At 44.7% G+C, this 20,507-nt stretch overlaps 1 protein-coding gene across 6 annotated transcripts in view; it reads left to right on the forward strand.

Moving 5' to 3' along the window:
* Positions 1-20,507, forward strand: part of LOC147122869 (uncharacterized) — a 278,977-nt gene that overhangs the window by 233,467 nt on the left and 25,003 nt on the right. For all 6 annotated transcript variants that reach the window (XM_085961537.1, XM_085961547.1, XM_085961528.1 and 3 more), the window contains 4 exons: positions 335-374; positions 3,246-3,297; positions 7,406-7,517; positions 18,992-19,075. In XM_085961537.1, the coding sequence (XP_085817663.1) occupies positions 335-374; positions 3,246-3,297; positions 7,406-7,517; positions 18,992-19,075 (288 nt within the window). The remainder of the gene's footprint in view (positions 1-334; positions 375-3,245; positions 3,298-7,405; positions 7,518-18,991; positions 19,076-20,507) is intronic.

Consider the following 20,507-nt stretch of genomic DNA (forward strand, 5'->3'; position numbering starts at 1 on the left):
ACGTCATTGCCGGAGGCGCAGCGCCACAGGGCGCTACTGGCTACTGCCGCCGTTAACCTCCCGCTGAATTTTGCGGGAGGCGTCAGTGGCACCGCGCCTGGGCGCTTGGGGCTTTGCGCCCCGTTAGCGCCCCCTCGAGGCACTAATGGGAGGCGCAAAGCAACCAAATTTTTCCCTGTCATATTTAAACAGTGATGCATTTGAACAGAGAAATTTGTGTCCCTAAAGCAGTGAATATTTGGTTCAAACAATTCAAACATGAAACTGAAGGACTTTCAGTATTGGCGGTTAGAAATTCCGATTATATTCAAATATTTTATTTTGTTTTGTACAGCACCAGGTCTAACTGGAATTGTTGGAGGAAGACCCAAGGTGTGAGTATGCCAGCTTGGCAAATATGATTAGTTCAGACATTAGATTTATTACAGAAATGTATGCAACTAAAATTTTAATACATACTGGGATCTAAAAATGAAAAGTATTATTATAGAGCAAACTTTTTGGCTGTATAAAAACTAACAGTTTCATCAGATCACAGATGCCTGTGAATGCTGCTTGTAGTTGTTTTTAAACTTTAAACTCCACTCAATAAAACAAGATTGCCCTTCTTTGAAATTATAAGATGCCTGAAAATTGAATTCCAGAATCAGTAACTCTTTGTATGCCGAGTGCATTAATGTAGTGGCCACTTCTCATATCATGAGTGTAAGGGAATGTTCAGAAAAAGTGCTAGGGACCCGAGAGAACAGCACTCAAGTAGAGGCCTTTAATCTTCAAATGCTACTGTCTTATTTTTTATTACATATGTGTTAGCAGTTGTCTTTGGAGAACAAATAGGAAGAGATCCATGGGGGGAAAAATTCAGTGGTTTGCGCCTCCCATTAGCGCCTTAAGAGGGTGCCAATTGGGGCGCAAAGCAACTAGAGGCCGGGCGCGGCGATGTTTGTGCCGCTCGCAAGAGAGCCCCAGGTGGACAGAGGAAACGCTTTCCCCCCAGTCAGGCTCTGCAAGGTCTAGCTGAAGCTGTTGCTTAGCTACAGAGACGCTTTTAAGCTGCGGCCAACTGTTTTGAAGCTGTTGCTAAGCAACAGGGTTTGTTGATTCACACGGAGCTCAAAAGCTCCGTATGTTTTAACATTAGCGCTGGTTTCTACGGCAGTTTTGATGGTACGGCACCAGCTCGGTCCCGTCAATGCCGGATACCAGAAAGTTTCCTGTATTTTTTAAATGGTGAGAGATTGGGAAATGTTGGTGTTAAGAGGGACCTGGGTGTCCTTGTACATGCCCACCCAGCTTTGTGTCATCTGCAAACTTGGAGATATTACATCTAGTTCCCTCGTCTAGATCATTAATATATATTGTGAATAGCTGTAGTCCTAGGACCGATCCTTGCGGTACCCCACTAGTCACTGCCTGCCACTCGGAAAAAGACTCGTTTATTCCAACTCTTTGCTTCCTGTCTGCCAACCAGTTCTCTATCCAAGTCAGTACCTTACCCCCAATCCCATGTGCTTTAACATTACACGCTAATCTCTTATGTGGGACCTTATCGAAAGCTTCTGAAAGTCCAAATACACCACATCCACTGGTTCTCCCTTATCTATTCTACCAGTTACATCCTCAAAAAATTCCAGTAGATTAGTCAAGCACGATTTACCTTTTGTAAATCCATGTTGACTTTGTCCAATCCTGTCATTGAAAGTTAACATGCGGGTACAGCAAGCAATTAAGAAGGCAAATGGTATGTTGGCCTTCATAGCGAGAGGATTCGAGTACAGGAGCAAGGATGTCTTGCTGCAGTTGTACAGGGCCTTGGTGAGACCGCACCTTGAGTATTGTGCGCAGGTTTGGTCGCCTTATCTGAGGAAGGATGTTCTTGCCATGGAGGGAGTGCAGCGAAGATTCACCAGACTGATACCTGGGATGGCAGGAATGACGTATGAGGAGAGATTGGGTCGATTGGGCTTATATTCGCTGGAGTTTACAAGAATGAGAGGGGATCTTATTGAAACTTATAAAATTCTAACAGGACTAGACAGACTAGATGCAGGAAGGATGTTCCCAATGGCGGGGAGTCCAGAACCAGGGGTCACAGTCTAAAGATAAGGGGTAAGCCATTTAGGACAGAGATGAGGAGGAATTTCTTCACCCAGAGAGTGGTGAACCTGTGGAATTCTCTACCACAGAAGGCAGTTGAGGCCAATTCATTAAATATATTCAAGAAGGAGTTAGATATATTTCTTAAGGCTAAAGGGATCAAGGGATATGGGGAGAAAGCAGGGACAGGGTACTGAATTTGGATGATCAGCCATGATCTCATTAAATGGCGGAGCAGGCTCGAGGGGCCGAATGGCCTACTCCTGCTCCTATCTTCTATGTTTCTATGTAATAGATTTAGGATAATAAGGCAAGCAAGGAATGTGGGGCGCGGGCAGGAAGGTGGTGTTGAGGTAGAAGATCAGCCATGATCTTATTAAATGGCGGAGCAGGCTCAAGGGGCCGAATGGATATAGGCCTAGTCTACTCAATCTCTCCTCATAGGACAATCCCCCCATCCCAGGAATCAGTCTGGTAAACCTTCGTTGCACTCCCTCTATGGTAAGTATATGCTTCCTTAGGTAAGGAGACCAAAACTGTACCCAATACTCCAGATGCTCTTATATTTATCCAACTAATGAATCAACAGTTTTATGCTAAAGAAGTTTAATTTTTATTTCTGTGAAGTTGCAAGATTTTTTTTTCTTGCCAATTCTTTCCTCTCATCTCTTGAAGGTGCTGGGGTACAATCCCAGGGTACCACATGGCCTCTGGTACCTCTCCCCAATGGCTACTATTCCTATGTGAGCTTTGATAATCAGCAGGTTATTAGTCCAAAGGGGGTCTCACTGCTGACCTCAATCCTGATGTTAATACGTGACATTAGCGGGAGCTGCTGGATAGTGATCAGGACTTGCCCCTCCCTAACGAAGGATTGTTGAGGCCAATTGTTGCTGTCCAAATGCTACCCAGCTGAGATCAGCTAACTTGGCACGGAGTGGTGATTGAATCGGAGATCTACTGGTCTGTATGGCTCTTCTGCTGCCTTAACTAATTGAGCCATTGCGAATCTACAAGTTTCAAGATTTTAATTTGAAATATTGATGCTACAGTGCTATACAATCAAATAAAATCAAAATCTTCTATAAATTGTATTTTCATAATTTGGTGTAAACCAACTCTAAATGATCTCTTTATTTTATTCATAGGTCTCCTGTTCTGAAGCCATTCTTCTTTTTGCATCCAAAACAGAATGTTACGGTATAGTAATAGTGTTAGACATTCTGAAATACCAAACCAAGTGAGAGGCTCCGCAGTAAAACATGTTCAGTCTACACTATCCAAATTAAATCTACTGTACCTTGCAAATTGACGTCATGAATTATGTGTATAGTCTGGGACCAGTGTTCCCCCTAATTTTTTTTGGGTGCGCGGCCCCTTTAAGGTGCTGCACGACCCGTTCACAGTTTCGTGCATGTGCAAAATTTAACATGAAAAAAGCCGGTCCCGGGCTGCACTGCGCAGCCATGGAGCTTGGGGGGGAATGTTGTCTGGGACCCTCTTTAATTTTAAGAAATCTGATTTCACATACAATTTTAGATTATTTAAGCATCTGGCACAGTCATCCCTGAGCCTTGATTCCATGGCCTGTAGTTTCCGGTCGATTGCGCTGTTTTTTTCAGCGCAGTTCACCCAAATTGCAAATGATTGCGGAATTCTAAGCGCAAATTACATCCGGTGCAACTCAAGTTTTCGCAATCTTTTGCGCTACTTTAAAAAATATTGCGCTCAAAACCGGCCCCGCCCACAAACCTGGCCATGCCCCCAGATCGAATTGATCACCATTGGGAGTTTCCGCTATTTGCGCTCGTTTACGGACTTTTGAGGAAGCTCTAAAAATTAAACTGGTTCTTTTGGATGCAAGGACACTAATAGGCACATAAGCACAAAGCTTTTGAATATATATATTTTTTAATTTACTAAAAATGACTACTGTACCCCCAATATAACTAGAAAATGGTTCTGTATATTTTTTTAAAGTCATTTTCAGCCATTTAAAATTGGGTTACTCACAGGTGGTGGATTGACAGTGTGATTAAAAATGCTTATTTTTTGTGATAAACCCATTTTCAGCTGCATTAATCAAACTGCACCTAGTTATCACTCTTAAATATATCAAGGAATTTTTTTTGAAGCAAAATTCTTTTTTTTACAATTGAAAACACTGCCGATTGCGGTGGTTCATGGAAAATTTTGCGTTCAGCGATATGCCAAACCAGAGATAAAAATCACTTTTCAAAACGGCCACAATTTTGGGTGCAATTTGTGCCTGTTTTGCCAATTATGGCCAAAGCAGAAACTTTACCCCCTTATATTTTCCAGTAAATATTCCAAATTGTTAACTAAGGATGACCACAGAACTTGGTCCTCTGTAAGCCCCGTTTATGTCACTTAGTACATCAACTTTCTTCTTGCACCACATTTGACCACCACACTTGGGTTTCTCTTAGTTTTTTAGTTAACATTATTTTTTTGGAAATTAACTATTTGGTCTGTTGAAGATTTTTGTTTTGTTTCATGTCATCCATGTCACATGGTTCCTGTGCACTTCAAACCTTTCTGTCATTTACTACCTTACCTTTCCAGTCATAAGGTGAGAATCTCCTTGTATGTCAAGATCGATGCATGAAGAAGAAACATAGGTTCTCTAACTTGATAGTTGATTCCTCATTCCTAAGTGGCACTATCCTCTACAAGTTAAACTCTCACCTTGCTAATCCCGTTGAACCAAACCTGTGGATTTTTTCTGTTGGTTGTTAGGTGAGGGGATACTCATTTTATACTTGCACCAATGTTTTTGCTCACATTCGGAACCACAGGAAAATATACCTGCTGGCCTCCTCACTGAGCTCAGTTTCTAAATGGGAGGCCACGAGAAGTTTTGAATTCAAATAGAAAATCACATGAGTATATTGGAGGCCAAGCAAAGGTTCATAAACCGCATAATATTACGCAGCTAGATTGTTGCTGGGACATCATCCATCACAAATTCATATTTTAATATGCTGAAGGGGTCTGAGTTTGTAATATCTTGGATACCTGGATAAATCTATCATATTACACTGAGGCACAAGTGCACTGGTGTAGGTTGGCATCACCTTGGGACCAGATTAGAAATCAGTTGGTTTGCTTTTAAATAAAATGATGTTATGTATCACTTTGGGCCCCCTTTCTGTACTGTTCCTAAACTCGTTTCTCTACAATTTGCAAGGATGACATGAAATAACTGCCTATATTTTTTCCAGCTCATTTAAGAGAGTTTGGTGTTAAAGCAACTTAATTACTTGTGCGAGAGAAAAATATCTGGTGGTTTTTTGCTTACTTAAATGGGGCAAACTATTTTTTAATGCTTGGTTACACTTATCATATTTAAGAAAAATACTTTCTAAGCTAAATTGAGTTTAAAAAATGTTGGTTCATATAATAATAAGTTGTTCATAGCAGGATAGAGTTGTAGTGACAAACAATGATGTACACCAGGAAAAATGAATCAGAGAGAGCAGTGTGAAAATCATAGAATCATAGTATAGTACAGCACAGAAGGAGGCCATTGGGCCCATTGAGTCTGCGCCGACTCTTTCTAAGAGCAATCCAGTTAGTCCCACTCCCCCACTCTTTCCTCATATCCCTGCAATGTTTTCTTCAAAAATGTATCCAATTCCCTTTTGAAGGCTACTATTGAATCTGTATCCACCACCCTATCAGGCAGTGCATTCCAAATCCTCACCACTTGTTACATAAAAATGTTTTTCCTCATGTCGCCTCTGGTTCTTTTGCCAATCACCTTAAATCTGTGCCCTCTTGTTGTTGACCCTTCAGCCATTGGAAACAGTTTCTCTTTATTTACTCTATCTATACCTTTCATGATTTTAAAACACCTCTCTTAAATCTCCTGTTAGCCTTCTCTGCTCTAAGGAGAACAACCCCAGCTTCTCCAATCCATCCACGTAACTGTAATCCCTCATCCCTGCTACCATTCTAGTAAATCTCCATTGCACCCTCTCTAAAGCCTTAACATCCTTCCGAAAGTGTGGTGCCCAGAATTGGACGCAATATTCCAGCTGGAGCTGAATGAGTGTTTTATATAGGTTTAGCATAACGTCCTGGCTTTTGTACTCTGCATCTATTTATAAAGCCCAGGATTCCACATGCTTTATTAACTGCTTTGTTAACCTGTCCTGCCACCTTCAAAGATTTCTGCACAAACACCCCCAGGTCTCTCTGTCCTTGCACCCCATTTAAAATTGTACCATTTAGTATGTATGGTCTCTCTTCATTCTTCCTACCAAAATGTATCACCTCACACTTTTCTGCATTGAGGCTATTAGCAAAGTGAACTGATGTCATTTTAACTGTCTAAAAAGGGGACTGAAACATTTGAAAGTCTCTCAACTTGAATCCCACTCTGTTCCTTAGTATGAATGAGGCATAAAAGTGTTCATACCACATCTGGCCTTTCAGAAATCAGAAGAAATCAGAAACCCCACAGTGCAGATAGAGGCCATTTCGGCCCATCGAGCCTGCACCGACACATATCCCACCCTATCCCAGTAACCCCACGTATTTAATCCCCTAACACTAAGGGTCAATTTATCATAGCCAATCAACCTAACCCGCACATCTTTGGACTGTGGGAGGAAACCGGAGCACCCGGAGGAAACCCACGCAAACACGGGGAGAATGTGCAAACTCCACACAGACAGTCGCCCGAGGCCGGATTCGAACCCGGGTCCCTGGCGCTGTGAGGCAACAGTGCTAACCACTATGCCACCGTGCTACAGCAACACTTCAGTGTGCAGCCGAAAAAGATCTGCAAAAAATATCAAAGCATTATAGTCCAGTTCAGAATGTTGTCCTCTCAAACTCTGCCCTTTGCGCACAAAGCTTAAGTGCCGAGTTGAAGTCGGTTGTTGTGTTAATCACTGAATCACGGGAAGACTTTGGGTTTGCCCTTTGGCACCTCAGCACAGGTTTTGGAGGATTTTCATGCTTTTTATCAATCACCAGGGTCAATTTCACAGTTTTCAAGCAGAAAAGGTTATATGTAAAGGGGGCTTATGCCACAATTCCACATTTGTCGGGAGCATAGTTCAAGAAATCGCAGGCTTGCGAAGTGTGAGTTTGCATCCATTATGGATAAATGGGGGCTGCAGGCCTGCAATTTCCTGCCCTGTCCTCCTTGTGAGCAGTGCTCCTCGCTGGGAGTGCCCAGTCACAGAATCAGCCTCACGGTATCCTCTGTGTGCTATAATTTAAACACCATCTAATGCATCATATTGTTCTAACTGATAAAATTGTCTTTTTGCAGATTGATATATTTCTGAATGGAAAGCATGTAGAAATGTTTAAAGAAGACTTTCACAATCCACCTTTACCTGCTTTAGAGGAAAATATAGAACAGGAACAAGATGATCTAAAAGGTGTGTGGATAGTGTTTTATCTATGTTCTACCTCGTGTAACACAAATATGGTTTTCTAGATGTCTTGATGCATTTTTTTGGACTGTTTGTAGTCTTTAGAACTTTTGTACTGCAAATGGTATTATGTTTTAAAGCTGTGTAACACAATTTCAAACCTCAATACCAGATTCTAAAAAAACAGTATTTTCTAGTTTCATTTTGAGCATTCAGTTTTTTTTTGTTTTCTATCTATATTACTAAGAAATGACATGACGAGCATTTTCACTTTGTCCAGAACAGCAAAACCAGAGGACACGGCCTGTGCTTGAAAGGGGGGTAAATTGAAAACTGATCCGTGGAAACAATGGGCGTGATCTTGCCAGCCCTGGGGAGGCGGGTATGGAGGTGGGACTGCCGGGAAAATGGCCGAATTTGGGGGTGGGTGCCCAGCCCGCCTCCATGCCATCTTCCCAGGAGGCGGGTAGCCGTCCCATGCCGGGTCCCGTCTCCTTCGAGGCGGGAAGTGATTAAAGCCTATTAACTGCCTGGTAAAAGGTAGTTAACAGACAGAAAATAGGATTATCCCCTTTTTGCCCTCACAAGTGCGGGCTTCCCGAAGGCTCCGAAACCCGCCAGGTCAGCGAGGCGAGTAGTGGGTCTGCAGGGGTCGGGGGGTGGGGTGCAAAAGTGTGGTGTGAAGGTAAGTGATGGGTGCAAGTGTGGAGAGGTGAGTATCTGAGGTAAGTGCAGGCTTCAGTCGGTGTGTATGCGGAGAGTCTCACACCTCCGGGTTGGAGATGACAGATGGCCATTGCATTCTCAGATGCAACAACCATCTCATTTCTGCAAAAGAAAGATGTTTGATGAGGTCTTGAATTCAAGACCTCATCAAACTACAGAGAATAACATTGTTTGACAGCTTCACAGAGCTGTCAAACGATGACAATTCATCTGTCAAAAGTTTTTGACAGATGAAACGTCATACTTTAACATTCTCTGTAACTGGCTTTCCCTTAATTGGCCTGCTAAGCCCGCTGGACGGGCTTAACAAGGTCAATCAAGGGAAAATAGCGTGGTTTGGCCAGAAGTTGTTGGAGGCGGGAATGAATCCTGACAAGTGGGAGTCCTGCCTCCAAAAGCTCCCCATTGGCAAAATCACCCCCAGTATTTCAGTGAGCAAGTGGTCAATCTATGGAGATGGTAGAAACAATTAGTATTGATTCATTCAAATGCAAATTAGATCAATATCTTTCAGAAAATAACATCTTGAGATATAGAAAGTGAGTAATTTGAGACATGACATGGTAAGTGTAGTGTGCTTAGGAGGAAAAAGGTGACTTTGGACCTATGGTTCCCAAAGTTCTCCACCACTGGGGTTTTCCTCGTTTAATTTCTGGGTCTGTGGATTAATTGATAGAGATTGATTGCTATGATAAGTCAGCAACTCCATTATCGTGGTATCATGCAACTACCAGGATGGTAGAAGATGAATTAGATGGACCTTGGGTCTTTTGTCGCCTAGCAATTCATATGTTCCTTTTACAAAGGCTCTTGAAGGTCTGCGATTGGACTGATTCTTTTTGTTAATTTGTCCTCTCCAGTCTGTTATGTCTGAATAAACACTCAAACTATATGCTTTTATTTCCAAAAGCAAAATACTGCGGATGCTGGAAATCTGAAATAAAAGCAGAACATGCTGGAAATACTCAGCAGGTCAGGCAGCATCTGTGGAGAGAGAAACCAAGTTAACGTTTCAGGTCGATGACCTGTCAGAACTGGAAAAAGGTCATCGACCTGAAACGTTAACTCTGTTTTTCTCTCTACAGATGCTGTCTGACCTGCTGAGTATTTCCAGCATGTTCTGCTTTTATTTCCAGACCCTCTAGAATATTCCATTAAGGAATAATGAAGTAATATAAGAGAAGTATAATTACTACAATCTGCGCACTCCCATCAGAGGGCCATCTAGTGTTGCAGTGTACAATATGCAAGTACCATACCTATCACAGTCCTCTGCTGAAAATGTTTACTCCTACTTGAGGTGCAATACCACAAGCTGTGGTGGCCCGCCAGTCAATGCTCCCTCTAAATATTACCATGAGTGTGCGGCCTGTTTGTTTAAATTCGCAGTGCAGTATCTTCAATGGGACAGCTTGAGAGCAGCTTGTGTGGTACCTTCACAGATTGCTGTGCGGCCACGCACCTGCACAGCTCACAGGGAACACTGCCTCCAGTGCCTTGTCAAATGCCCCAGCTGACAAACCCAGTTCGGCCATTTACATCCCCATCAGTCAACTTTCAATCATCAGCAAAGTGATAGAAGGTGTCCTCGACAGTCCCATCAAGCGGCACTTACTCACCAATAACCTGCTCACCGATGCCCAGTTTGGGTTCTGCCAAAGACCACTCGCCTCCCGACCTCATTACAGCTTTGGCCCAAACATGGACAAAGGAGCTGAATTCCAGAGGTGAGGTGAGAGTGACTGCCCTTGACATCAAGGCAGCATTTGACCAAGTGTGGCATCGAGGAGCCCTAGTAAAACTGAAGTCAATGGGAATCGGTGGGAAAACTCTCCACTAGCTGGAATCATACCTGATACAAAAGAAGATGGTTGTGGTGATTGGAGGTCAATCATCACAGCCCCAGGACATCGCTGCAGGAGTTCCTCAGGGCAGTGTCCTAGGCACAACCATCTTCAGCTGCTTCATCAATGACCTTCCCTCCATCATAAGTTCAGAAGTGGGGATGATTGCTGACGATTGCAGTGTTTAGTTCCATTCGCAATTCCTCAGATAATGAAGCAGTCCATACCCAAATGCAGCAAGACCTGGACGACATTCAGGGTTGAGCTGATAAGTGGCAAATAACATTCGCGCCACACAAGTGCCAGGCAATGACTATCTCCAACAAGCGAGAGTCTAACCACCGCCCCTTGACATTCAATGGCATTACCATCGCTGAATCCCCCACCATCAACATCCTGGGGGTCACCATTGACCAGAAACTTAACTGGACCAGCCACATAAATACTGTGGCAACAAGAGCAGGTCAGAGGCTGGGTATTCTGGGAACCCCAACACCTGCAAATTCCCCTCCAAATTACACACCATCCTGGCTTGGAAGTATATCGCCGTTCCTTCATCGTCGCTGGGTCAAAACCCTGGAACTCCCTCCCTAACAGCACTACGGGAGTACCTTCACCACACGGACTGCAGCGGTTCAAGAAGGCGGCTCACCACCACCTTCTCAAGGGCAATTAGGGATTGGCAATAAATGCTGGCCTTGCCAGCGACGCCCACAGCCCAGGAATGAATTTTTTAAAAATCCAGACGAATAGATTACAAAAGCAAGGGATTACATTGAATTCTGACTAGACCTTAGGTAGGCCACAGCTGGAGTATTCGTTACAGTTTTGGGCATTCTATTATAGGAAGGATCTAAAGCTATGGAAAAGGTGCAGTGTGGATTCATTCGGATGCTCCCAGAGTTGAGAGGTTACAGTTAAGATGTGAGACATGAGAAGTTAGTTTTTTCACTAGAGTGGAGAAGGTTAAGTGGTGACCTGAAAGAAATATTCTAGATTATGAAGAGTCATGATTGGATAAATAGTGAGAGATTGTTTCCAGTGGTTGGAGAGAGAGGAATAAGAGAGCAAAAATTTAAGATAAAACAAAAAAATGAATGCGGGGCAGTGGAGGGGGGGGGGGAGGGGAAGCAGAAAAATATCTTTTCACAAAGGGTGGTTAGAATATGGAATTATTTGCCATAAGCCATAATTGGAGCAGAGTCTATAAATTATTTTCAAAAGCAATTCGATGGATTTTTGAAGAAGAGAAATGTTAATAGATATGGATAATGAGTAGGCGACTGGGAATAGGCAAGGTGGTGCATGTGTAGAAAAATACTAGCATGGACTTGGTAGGCTGAGCGGCCTTGTCTGTGCAGCAACATTCGATGTTTGTTTACCTAACTTGAGAGTGGAAAGTGATCCATTCCCCAGCACTAAAATCCTTCTTGAGCACAAAGATATAACATTTTTTTTACATCAAAGTTGACAGATACATTTTTCAAAGTTTCAGGGCTTCAAAGCCACAAAGTACCTTTAGTACTGGGGGTTAAATGAATAACTTTTATAGAGTGAATACAATTTGGTAATTGTATTTGTAGTAAAGTTGAAGTGCATTCAGATTTCATGTAGACAGTTTGGCATTAAAATGAAGCTGGAAATTACTACTTGTGCTGGGAATTAAAGCCACATTTTGTTGAAGGCAGCATATTTCTACAAAACTAATTACTTAGGATTAGAGCTGATTTAGAGAAACCAGATTAAACCTAAATGGGTAAATGAGTTTACTAATTTTATTTACTTGAATTTTTTTCTGTGGTATTAGCAACAAAGAGAAGACTGTAAATACTAGAAATTAAATTAAACCAAAAGCACTGGAAATGCACAGCAGGCTGGTCAGCAGCTTTTTTTAAAATTTGTTCCTGGGATGTGGGCGTCGCTGGCAAGGCCAGCATTTATTGCCCATCCCTAGTTCCGCTTGAAAAGGTGGTGCTGAGCCGCCTTCTTCAACCGTTGCTGTCCGTGCAGTGAAGGTACTCCCACAGTGCTGTTAGGGAGGGAGTTCCAGGATTTTGACCCAGCAACGATGAAGGATCGGCGATATACTTCTAAAGTCAGGATGGTGTGTAATTTGATGGGGAACTTGCAGGTGGTGGTGTTCCCATGCGCCTGCTGCCCTTGTCCTTCTAGGCGGTTGAGGTCACGGGTTTGGGAGATGTTGCCGAAGAAGTCTTGGCGAGTTGCTGCAGTGCATCTTGTGGATGGTACACACTGCAGCCATGGTACGCTGGTAGTGGAGGGAGTGAATGTTTAGGGTGGTGGATGGGGTGCCAATCAAGCGGGCAGCTTTGTCCTGGATGGTGTCGAGCTTCTTGAGCGTTGCTGGAGCTGCACTCACCCAGGCAAGTGGAGCGTATTCCATCACTCTCCTGACTTGTGCCTTGTAGATGGTGGAAAAGTTTTGGGGAGTCAAGAGGTGAGACACTCACCACAGAATACCTAGCCTCTGACCTGCTCTTGTAGCCACAGTATTTATGTGGCTGGTCCAGTTAAGTTTCTGGTCAATGGTGACCCCCAGGATATTGATGGTGGGGGATTCAGCGACGGTAATACCGTTGAATGTCAAGGGGAGGTGGTTAGACGCTCGCTTGTTGGAGCTAGTCATTGCCTGGCACTTGTGTGGCGCAAATGTTACCTGCCACTTATCAGCCAAGCCTGAATGTCATCCAGGTCTTGCTGCATGCGGTCATGGACTGCTTCATTATCTGAGGAGTTGCAAATGGAACTGAACACTATGCAGTCATCAGCGAACATCCCCACTTCTGACCTTATGATGCAGGGAAGGTCATTGATGAAGCAGCTGAAGATGGTTGTGCCTAGCACACTGCCCTGAGGAACTCCTGCAGCGATGTCCTGGGGCTGTGATGATTGACCTCCAACCACCACATCCATCTTCCTTTGTGCTAGGTATGACTCCAGCAGTGGAGAGTTTTCCCCCCTATTCCCATTGACTTCAGTTTTACTAGGGCTCCTTGATGGCAAACTCTGTGAAATGCTGCCTTGATGTCAAGGGCAGTCACTCTCACCTCACCTCCGGAATTCAGCTCTTTTGTCCATGTTTGGACCAAGGCTGTAATGAGGTCGGGAACCCAAACTGGGCATCAGTGAGCAGGTTATTGGTGAGTAAGTGCTGCTTGATAGCGCTGTCGGCGACACTTTCCATCACTTTGCTGATGATTGAGAATAGACTGATGGGGCGGTAATTGGCCAGATTGGAATTGTCCTGCTTTTTTGTGGACAGGACGTCCCTGGGCAGTTTTCCACATTGTCGGATAGATGCCAGTGTTGTAGCTGTACTGGAACAGCATGGCTAGAGGCACGGCTAGATCTGGAGCACAAGTCTTCAGCACGATAGCCGGGATGTTGTCGAGGCCCATAGAGTTTGCTGTATCCAGTGCACTTAGCCGTTTCTTGATATCACATGGAGTGAATCGAATTGGCTGTAGACTGGCTTCTGTGGTGATTGGGACCTCAGGAGGTGGCTGATTTGGATCATCCACTCGGCACTTCTGGCTGAAGATGGTTGTAAACGCTTCAACTTTGTCTTTTGCACTCACATGCTGGGCTCTACCATCATTGAGGATGGGGATGGGGATATTCATGGAGCCTCCTCCTCCCGTTAGTTGTTTAATTGTCCACCACCATTCATGACTGGATGTGGCAGGACTGCAGAGCTTTGATCTGATCCGTTGATTGTGGGATTGTTTAGCTCTGTCTATAGTATGCTGCTTCCGCATTTTAGCATGCATGCATGTAGTCCTATGTTACAGCTACCCCAGGTTGGCACCACATTTTTAGGTACACCTGGTGCTGCTCCTGGCATGCTCTTCTACACTCCTTATTGAACCAGGGTTGGTCCCCTGGCTTGATGGTAATGGTAGAGTGAGGGATATGCTGGGCCATGAGGTTACAGATTGTGGTGGAATACAATTCTGCTGCTGCTGATGGCCCACAGCGTCTCATGGATGGCCAGTTTTGAACTGCTAGATCTGTTCTGCATCTATCCCATTTAGCACGGTGGTAGTGCCACACAACACGATGGAGGGTGTCCTCAGTGTGAAGACGGGGCTTCGTCTCCACAATGACTGTGCGGTGGTCACTGCTGCCAATGCTGTCATGGACAAATGCATCTGCGACAGGTAGATTGGTGAGGATGAGGTCAAGTCAGTTTTTTCGTCGTGTTGGCTCTCTCACCACCTGCCACAGGCCCAGACTGGCAGCTATGTCCATCAGGACTCGGCCAGCTCGGTCAGTAGTGGTGCTACCGAGCCACTCTTAGTGATGGACATTGAAGTCCCCCACCCAGAGTACATTATGTGCCCTTGCTGCTCTCAGTGCTTCTTCCGAGTGGTGTTCAACATGGAGGAGTACTGATTCATCAGCTGAGGGAAGGTGGTAGTTGGTAATCAGCAGGAGGTTTCCTTGCCCATGCTTGACCTGAAGCCACGAGACTTCATGGGGACCAGAGTCAATGTTGAGGACTCCCAGGGCCACTCCTTCCTGACTGTATTCCACTGTGCCGCCACCCCTGGTGCATCTGTCCTGCCAGTGGGACAGGACATATCCAGGAATGGTGATGGAGGAGTTTGGGACATCGGCTGAAAGGTATAATTCTGTGAGTATGACTATGTCAGGCTGTTGCTTGACTGGTCTGTGGGACAGCTCTCCCAATTTTGGCACAAGTGCTCAGATGTTGGTGAAGAGGACTTTGCAGGGTCGACTGGGCTGGGTGTGCCGTTGTCGTGTCTGTAACCAGTACCGAGGTTGATACCGGGTTGTCCATCTGGTTTTATTCTTATTTTTCGGAGCGGTTTTTTACAACTGAGTGGCTTGCTAGGCCATTTCAGAGGGCAGTTAAGAGTCAACTACATTGCTGTGGGTCTGGAGATTGAAATTGTAAACATGCAGTAATAATTAACAGCAGGCTTAGCTTTATCTTTAAAAAGATAAATTAAGGTTAGCTGATCAACAGAACCCTTTCCCATGTGTCCCAAACCAGATATTGCTTTCTCTGGAAAAGTTTACTAATAACACTGGAATCTTCACCACAAAGGCAGGGACATACTTCTATGTTGCACTGCTCACAGGGATAGTCTGATTTGCCAGCAGAAAGCTCTCTTAATTTGAAATTTTTTGAGCGCTCTGGTAAGTCTTCAAATTATTAAGTGAATTAAGCTTTGTAGTGTTTTCCTAACAGATCCATAGCACAGTGTGTTGTAACTCAGTACATCACATCATATAATCTTTTTTAGACTTACAGTAGAAGCTTGACTGCTGTTGAATCATATTTTTCTTGTACAGGTAGACTATCCTTTATCCGAAAACCTCGGGACCAGCCGAGTTTCGGATAAAGGAGAATTTCGGATTTCGGAAGGTGGGTCGGCGGGGGTCCGCGGGGGGGGGTCGGCGGGGGGTCGTGCGCACGACTTACGCTGACGCTCAGCGTAAGTCAGTCGGGGTCGGCGGGGGTCGGGGCCGGCGGGGTACGCGGGGGGGGGGGTCGGCGGTTGTCGGGGCTGGCGGGGTCCGCGGGGGGGTCGGCGGTTGTCGGGGCTGGCAGGGTCGGCGGTTGTCAGGGCTGGCGGGGTCCGCGGGGGGGTCGGCGGTTGTCGGGGCCGGGGGGGTCGGCGGTTGTCGGGGCCGGCGGGGTCCGCGGGGGGGTCGGCGGCTGGCGGGGTCCGCGGGGGGGTCGGCGGTTGTCGGGGCCGGCGGGTCCGCAGGGGGGTCGGCGGCTGGCGGGGTCGGCGGTTGTCGGGGCTGGCGGGGTCCGCGGAGGCGTCGGGGCTGGCGGGGTCGGCGGTTGTCGGGGCTGGCGGGGGGTCGTGCGCACAACTTACCCTTTATCCGAACTTCCGCAACCGGAACCCTCTAAAAACCAAAGGTTTTTTCGTTCAGCGTAAGTCGTACGCACGACTTACGCTGAACGAAAAAACCTTCGGTTTTTAGAGGGTTTCGGTTTTCGGAAGTCCGGATAAAGGGTAGTCTACCTGTATATGTTACAGAAAGGAGGAATGTCTACTTCCTCTAAGGAGAGGGAAGGAAAATGATATGTCAACAAGCTATTTATAATAACTTTATATTGGGTTTCATCATCTCTTTAGAACAGATTCAGCATGATAGTTGGTTATGTTACTGGACTAGTAATCCAGAGAGGCCTGGACTAATAATCCAGAGGGCATGATAGTTTGAGAATTTGAATCCAGTTTTTAAAACAAGCTTGTACCAGTAAAAGTGACCATAAAGCTGTCGGATTGTCATAAAAATCCAAACTGGTTCACTAGTGTCCTTTAGGGAAGGAAACCTGCCATTCTTACCCAGTCTGGCCTTTTTCTGACTTTAGTCCCACACCAACATGGTTGACTCTTAAAAACAGAAAATGCTGGAAAAACTCAGCAGGCCAGGCAACATCCGTGGAGAGAAAATAGAGTCAACGTTTCGGGTCTAATCCTTTTTCAAAACTGGAAAGGAAATGAAATAGATCGAAAGGCAGGGCTGGGAGAGAACAAAAGAAGTGAAGAGACATTAAGAGGTATTCAAAACGAAACGAGACAGTGATAGGACTGGTGGAGACAAAAGACGGCTCTAGATTAGGTGTGAAATGTTCTGGCAGAATGAGAGACAGCTGCCATGTGGGAGAGAAAAAAAAAGGGGGGGGGAAAAGGGCCAAAACAAAGATGTGGATAAAATATAAGCAAAAATGTAATGGGGGCCAAGGTTATGATCTGAAATTGTTGAACTCGATGTTGAGTCCGGAAGGCTGTAAAGTGCCTAATCAGAAGATGAGGTGCTGTTCCTCGAGTTTCCGTGGAACAATATAAGAGCCCGAGTACAGTGAGGTCTGAGTGGGAATGGGGCGGTGAATTAAAGTGACAGGCGACCGGAAGTTCGGGGTCCCCCTTATGGACTGAACGGAGGTGTTCCGCAAAGCGGTCACCCAACCTCGGTCCCCATTACATTTTTGCTTATATTTTATCCACATCTTTGTTTTGGCCCTTTTCCCCCCCACCCTTGTTTTTCTCTCCCACATGGCAGCTGTCTCTCATTCTGCCAGAACATTTCACACCTAATCTGAGCCGTCTTTTGTCTCCACCAGTCCTATCACCATCTCGTCTCGTTTTGAATACCGCTTTATGTCTCTTCACTTCTTTTGTTCTCTCCCAGCCCTGCCTTTCGATCTATTTCATTTCCTTTCCAGTTTTGAAAAAGGGTTTTGACCCGAAATGTTGACTCTATTTTCTCTCCACGGATGTTGCCTGGCCTGCTGAGTTTTTCCAGCATTTTCTGTTGTTATTTTGGATTTCCAGCATCTGCAGTATTTTGCTATCGTACTAATGGTTGACTCTTAACTGCCCCCTGAGGTGGCTTAGCAAGCCACTTTGTAGCATCAAAACTAGTGATGGGGAATAAATGCTGGCCTTGCCAGCGACACCCACATCCTGAGAATGAATAATAATTTAAAAATTCAATACGATTTAAAATGATGATGGAATTGGGCAAGTTTTTAACAGAAGCCTTTACTTATGTGTATGTTTAATTTCATTGCTATTTTTAAAGTCCAATTTCAAGTACGGTATAGTTAAATCAATTTGGACTTATTTAGCATTAGCTTGGCTCTGGTAGCATTCATCCGAGTCAGAAGCCTGTGGGTTCAAGCACTAGTTCAGGACTTAAGAATATAGTCTAGACTGACAGTTCAGTACAGTACTGAAGGACTACTGCACTGTCGGAAGTGCCATTATTCAAATGAAACCCTATCTGCCTGTTCTGGTGGATGTAAAAGATCCCATGGCCACTATTCGAAGAAGAGCAGGCCAACCAACACCATCAAAAACAGATGAGCTGGTCAGCTATCTCAGTGCTAATTGTGGGACCCTGCCGTGCGCAAATTGGCTGCTGTATTTACATATACAGAACAACAGTGATGTCAGTTCCAAAGTAATTCATTGAGATCTCCTGAGAATCTGCTAGGCACTTTCCAAACTTTCTTGTTTCTTTGTTTCACTGAAAGTGCTTTATTTGTTTATTTTTTTGAATAGGTTTCTCAACATACTCCTTTTACACTGCAGTTTCAGCAGCAATGGGAGTGGCAATGAAGTTGCTCCAAAATCGAGAACATGGCTTTAAAACAATTGCTTGCGCAAGAACCTCATGCACACACAATGAATACAAAGTCACATTTACACTCTTTACCAGTCTGCCCTGAACTTTTCCCGATATTGAGAGATGTTCCAATAAGTTAGCAGTACTGAAAGCACATCATTGTTTTTCATGAGCATGCGCAGACGTCAGCCTGCGTGCGGACAATCCAAAATTGCAGATGCGGTCTTCATTGCCACTGCAGGTGACTGTTCATATTTACTGATGCCAGTACACAGCAGTTAAAGTTGTACTATTAAAGCCAATCCTGTAAATGGGGTATTAAACATTTCATTTCCATTTGAGTGCCTTAACCTTTCAACCCCCACCTTATTGACTAACAGACTTGCTTTTATGCCAATGCCATTAATTACGTGTATGCACTTGGGATTAACTTCACACACCCAGTCTTAAAGTGATTAGCAGTATAGATAGTTCCCTTTAAAGTAATCCTGTGACCTGCTGTTTCCTTCTCGCTATTGAAAGAAATTTCCGGATTCAGGTTGAGTATCTAAAGATCATTAATTAATTACTGCACTTTAATTCTGCTTACTGTTAACCTAATACTTTTGCATGGTATTTTGAGTACTTTATACAACATGCACATATTGAGATAATTTTATAGATTGAAAAGGATTTGTATTCCAACTATTAACTTACTTTTTTTAATTATTACAATTTTTAATTTCATTGTATCTCCTGACTCTTGCTTTTAATTGTTTAAACATTTAGATTTACCCATTGGCCCTTACAGCTATCGATTAGAAGAACTGGCCTACACCAGAAGCGGTGACAAAGGCAACTCTGCCAATATAGGTAACTCAATTTTTGTATGATTAAGTCTGGCTGTTTTCATATACTTTTTTTAAATGGTAGTAATATTCATTTTTCAATAATCACTTTTCTATGAGTTATGTTAATTAATTTTCACTTTTTAAAAAAAACACATGATTTATTATCAGTACTTCTGTGGCACTGCTCACATGTAGTCGGGAATACGGTAGTTTTTAGCTGATAACCATGACTGTCATATTAAGACCATACGCAAGTACTCCCTGCGAGAAAGTGCAAATGCTACTTGTAAACTGCCGAGAGCACTTCTTACCTGCTTGTAAATTTCAGGCTCCAGGTTAATTATTAGCTTTCTTTATTTCCTTTAAAGATTGTTTTGCACCTGTAACAGAAGTGTAACATCTATAATATGAAACCTGGAGTGTGACAGACCTGCAGTGGATGCAAGACTTGTATGTATGTTAATCTGGGCCGCAGCCTCCAGCCCATGTTGGTCACCCATCTGGCCTCCAGTGCTGTGCCACAGTTTTCAATCCTGGACAGGCCTCCCCTTGCCCCCTCCCCCTCCCTCCCCTCCCCCCCTCCCCCTCCCTCCCCTCCCCCCCTCCCCCTCCCTCCCCTCCCCAACCCCCTCCCCTCCTCCTCCCCCCCTTCTTCCTCCCCCCCTCCCTTCTTCCTCCCCCCCTCCTCCACCCCTCCCCCCTTCCCCCACCCCACCCCTCCTCCTCCCCCCTCCCTCCCCCCTCCCTCCCCCCTCCCCTTCCTCCCCCTTCCCCCCCCTCCTCTCGCTCCTGCAAACCAACATCTTCAGCTATTTCCGAATGGCTACACATCCCTTCCCACAGCTCCACTATCCAACATGTTGCCATTCCTGTTCTGCCTTGTGGCATCATGACAATCCTAGGCCACCGCCACCTTGAGCCCTACTTCCTGCTCTTGCATGACTATCTCTGCCTCAGCTCCAACTTGCTGGCTTCCAGCATATGTTCCCTGCATGTTTGTGCCCGATCCTCAGCTGCTGCCTCCAGCCCTGGTTGCTCATTGATTTTAGTTTCCTGTGTTGTGCCCCAGTTCACAACCCTGGGCATTTCCTCTCTCCCCCCCAACTCCCTTCGCACTTCTCAAAACCAACATCTTCAGTTGCCTCTGGCGGCAGCTCAGAATCTCCAGGTCCCACCATCCAAAATGTTGTCACTCCTCTTCTGTTCATTTCTCAGGATGGCCCAAAGCACTTTACAGCCAATTAAGTACTTTGAAGTATAATCACTGTTCAATGTGGGAATAGTACAGTTTGAATGTAATCTTTGCAGCTGTTCAAATCTAATCATAAAGTTAGCTGTTCACTGTTTTATTAAGCCTCACATATTGTCACTTGCAAGTTACTGGTTAAAAAAATAAGTGCACAAGCAGCTTTTAAGACCAACTTCGATTATAGTAAACTTGTTTTTAATGTATG

This window comes from Somniosus microcephalus, chromosome 2 (assembly GCF_052327205.1).
Source record: "Somniosus microcephalus isolate GS21.2 chromosome 2, FLI_Smic_1.0, whole genome shotgun sequence".
In the NCBI taxonomy this organism is placed as follows: Eukaryota; Metazoa; Chordata; class Chondrichthyes; order Squaliformes; family Somniosidae; genus Somniosus; species Somniosus microcephalus.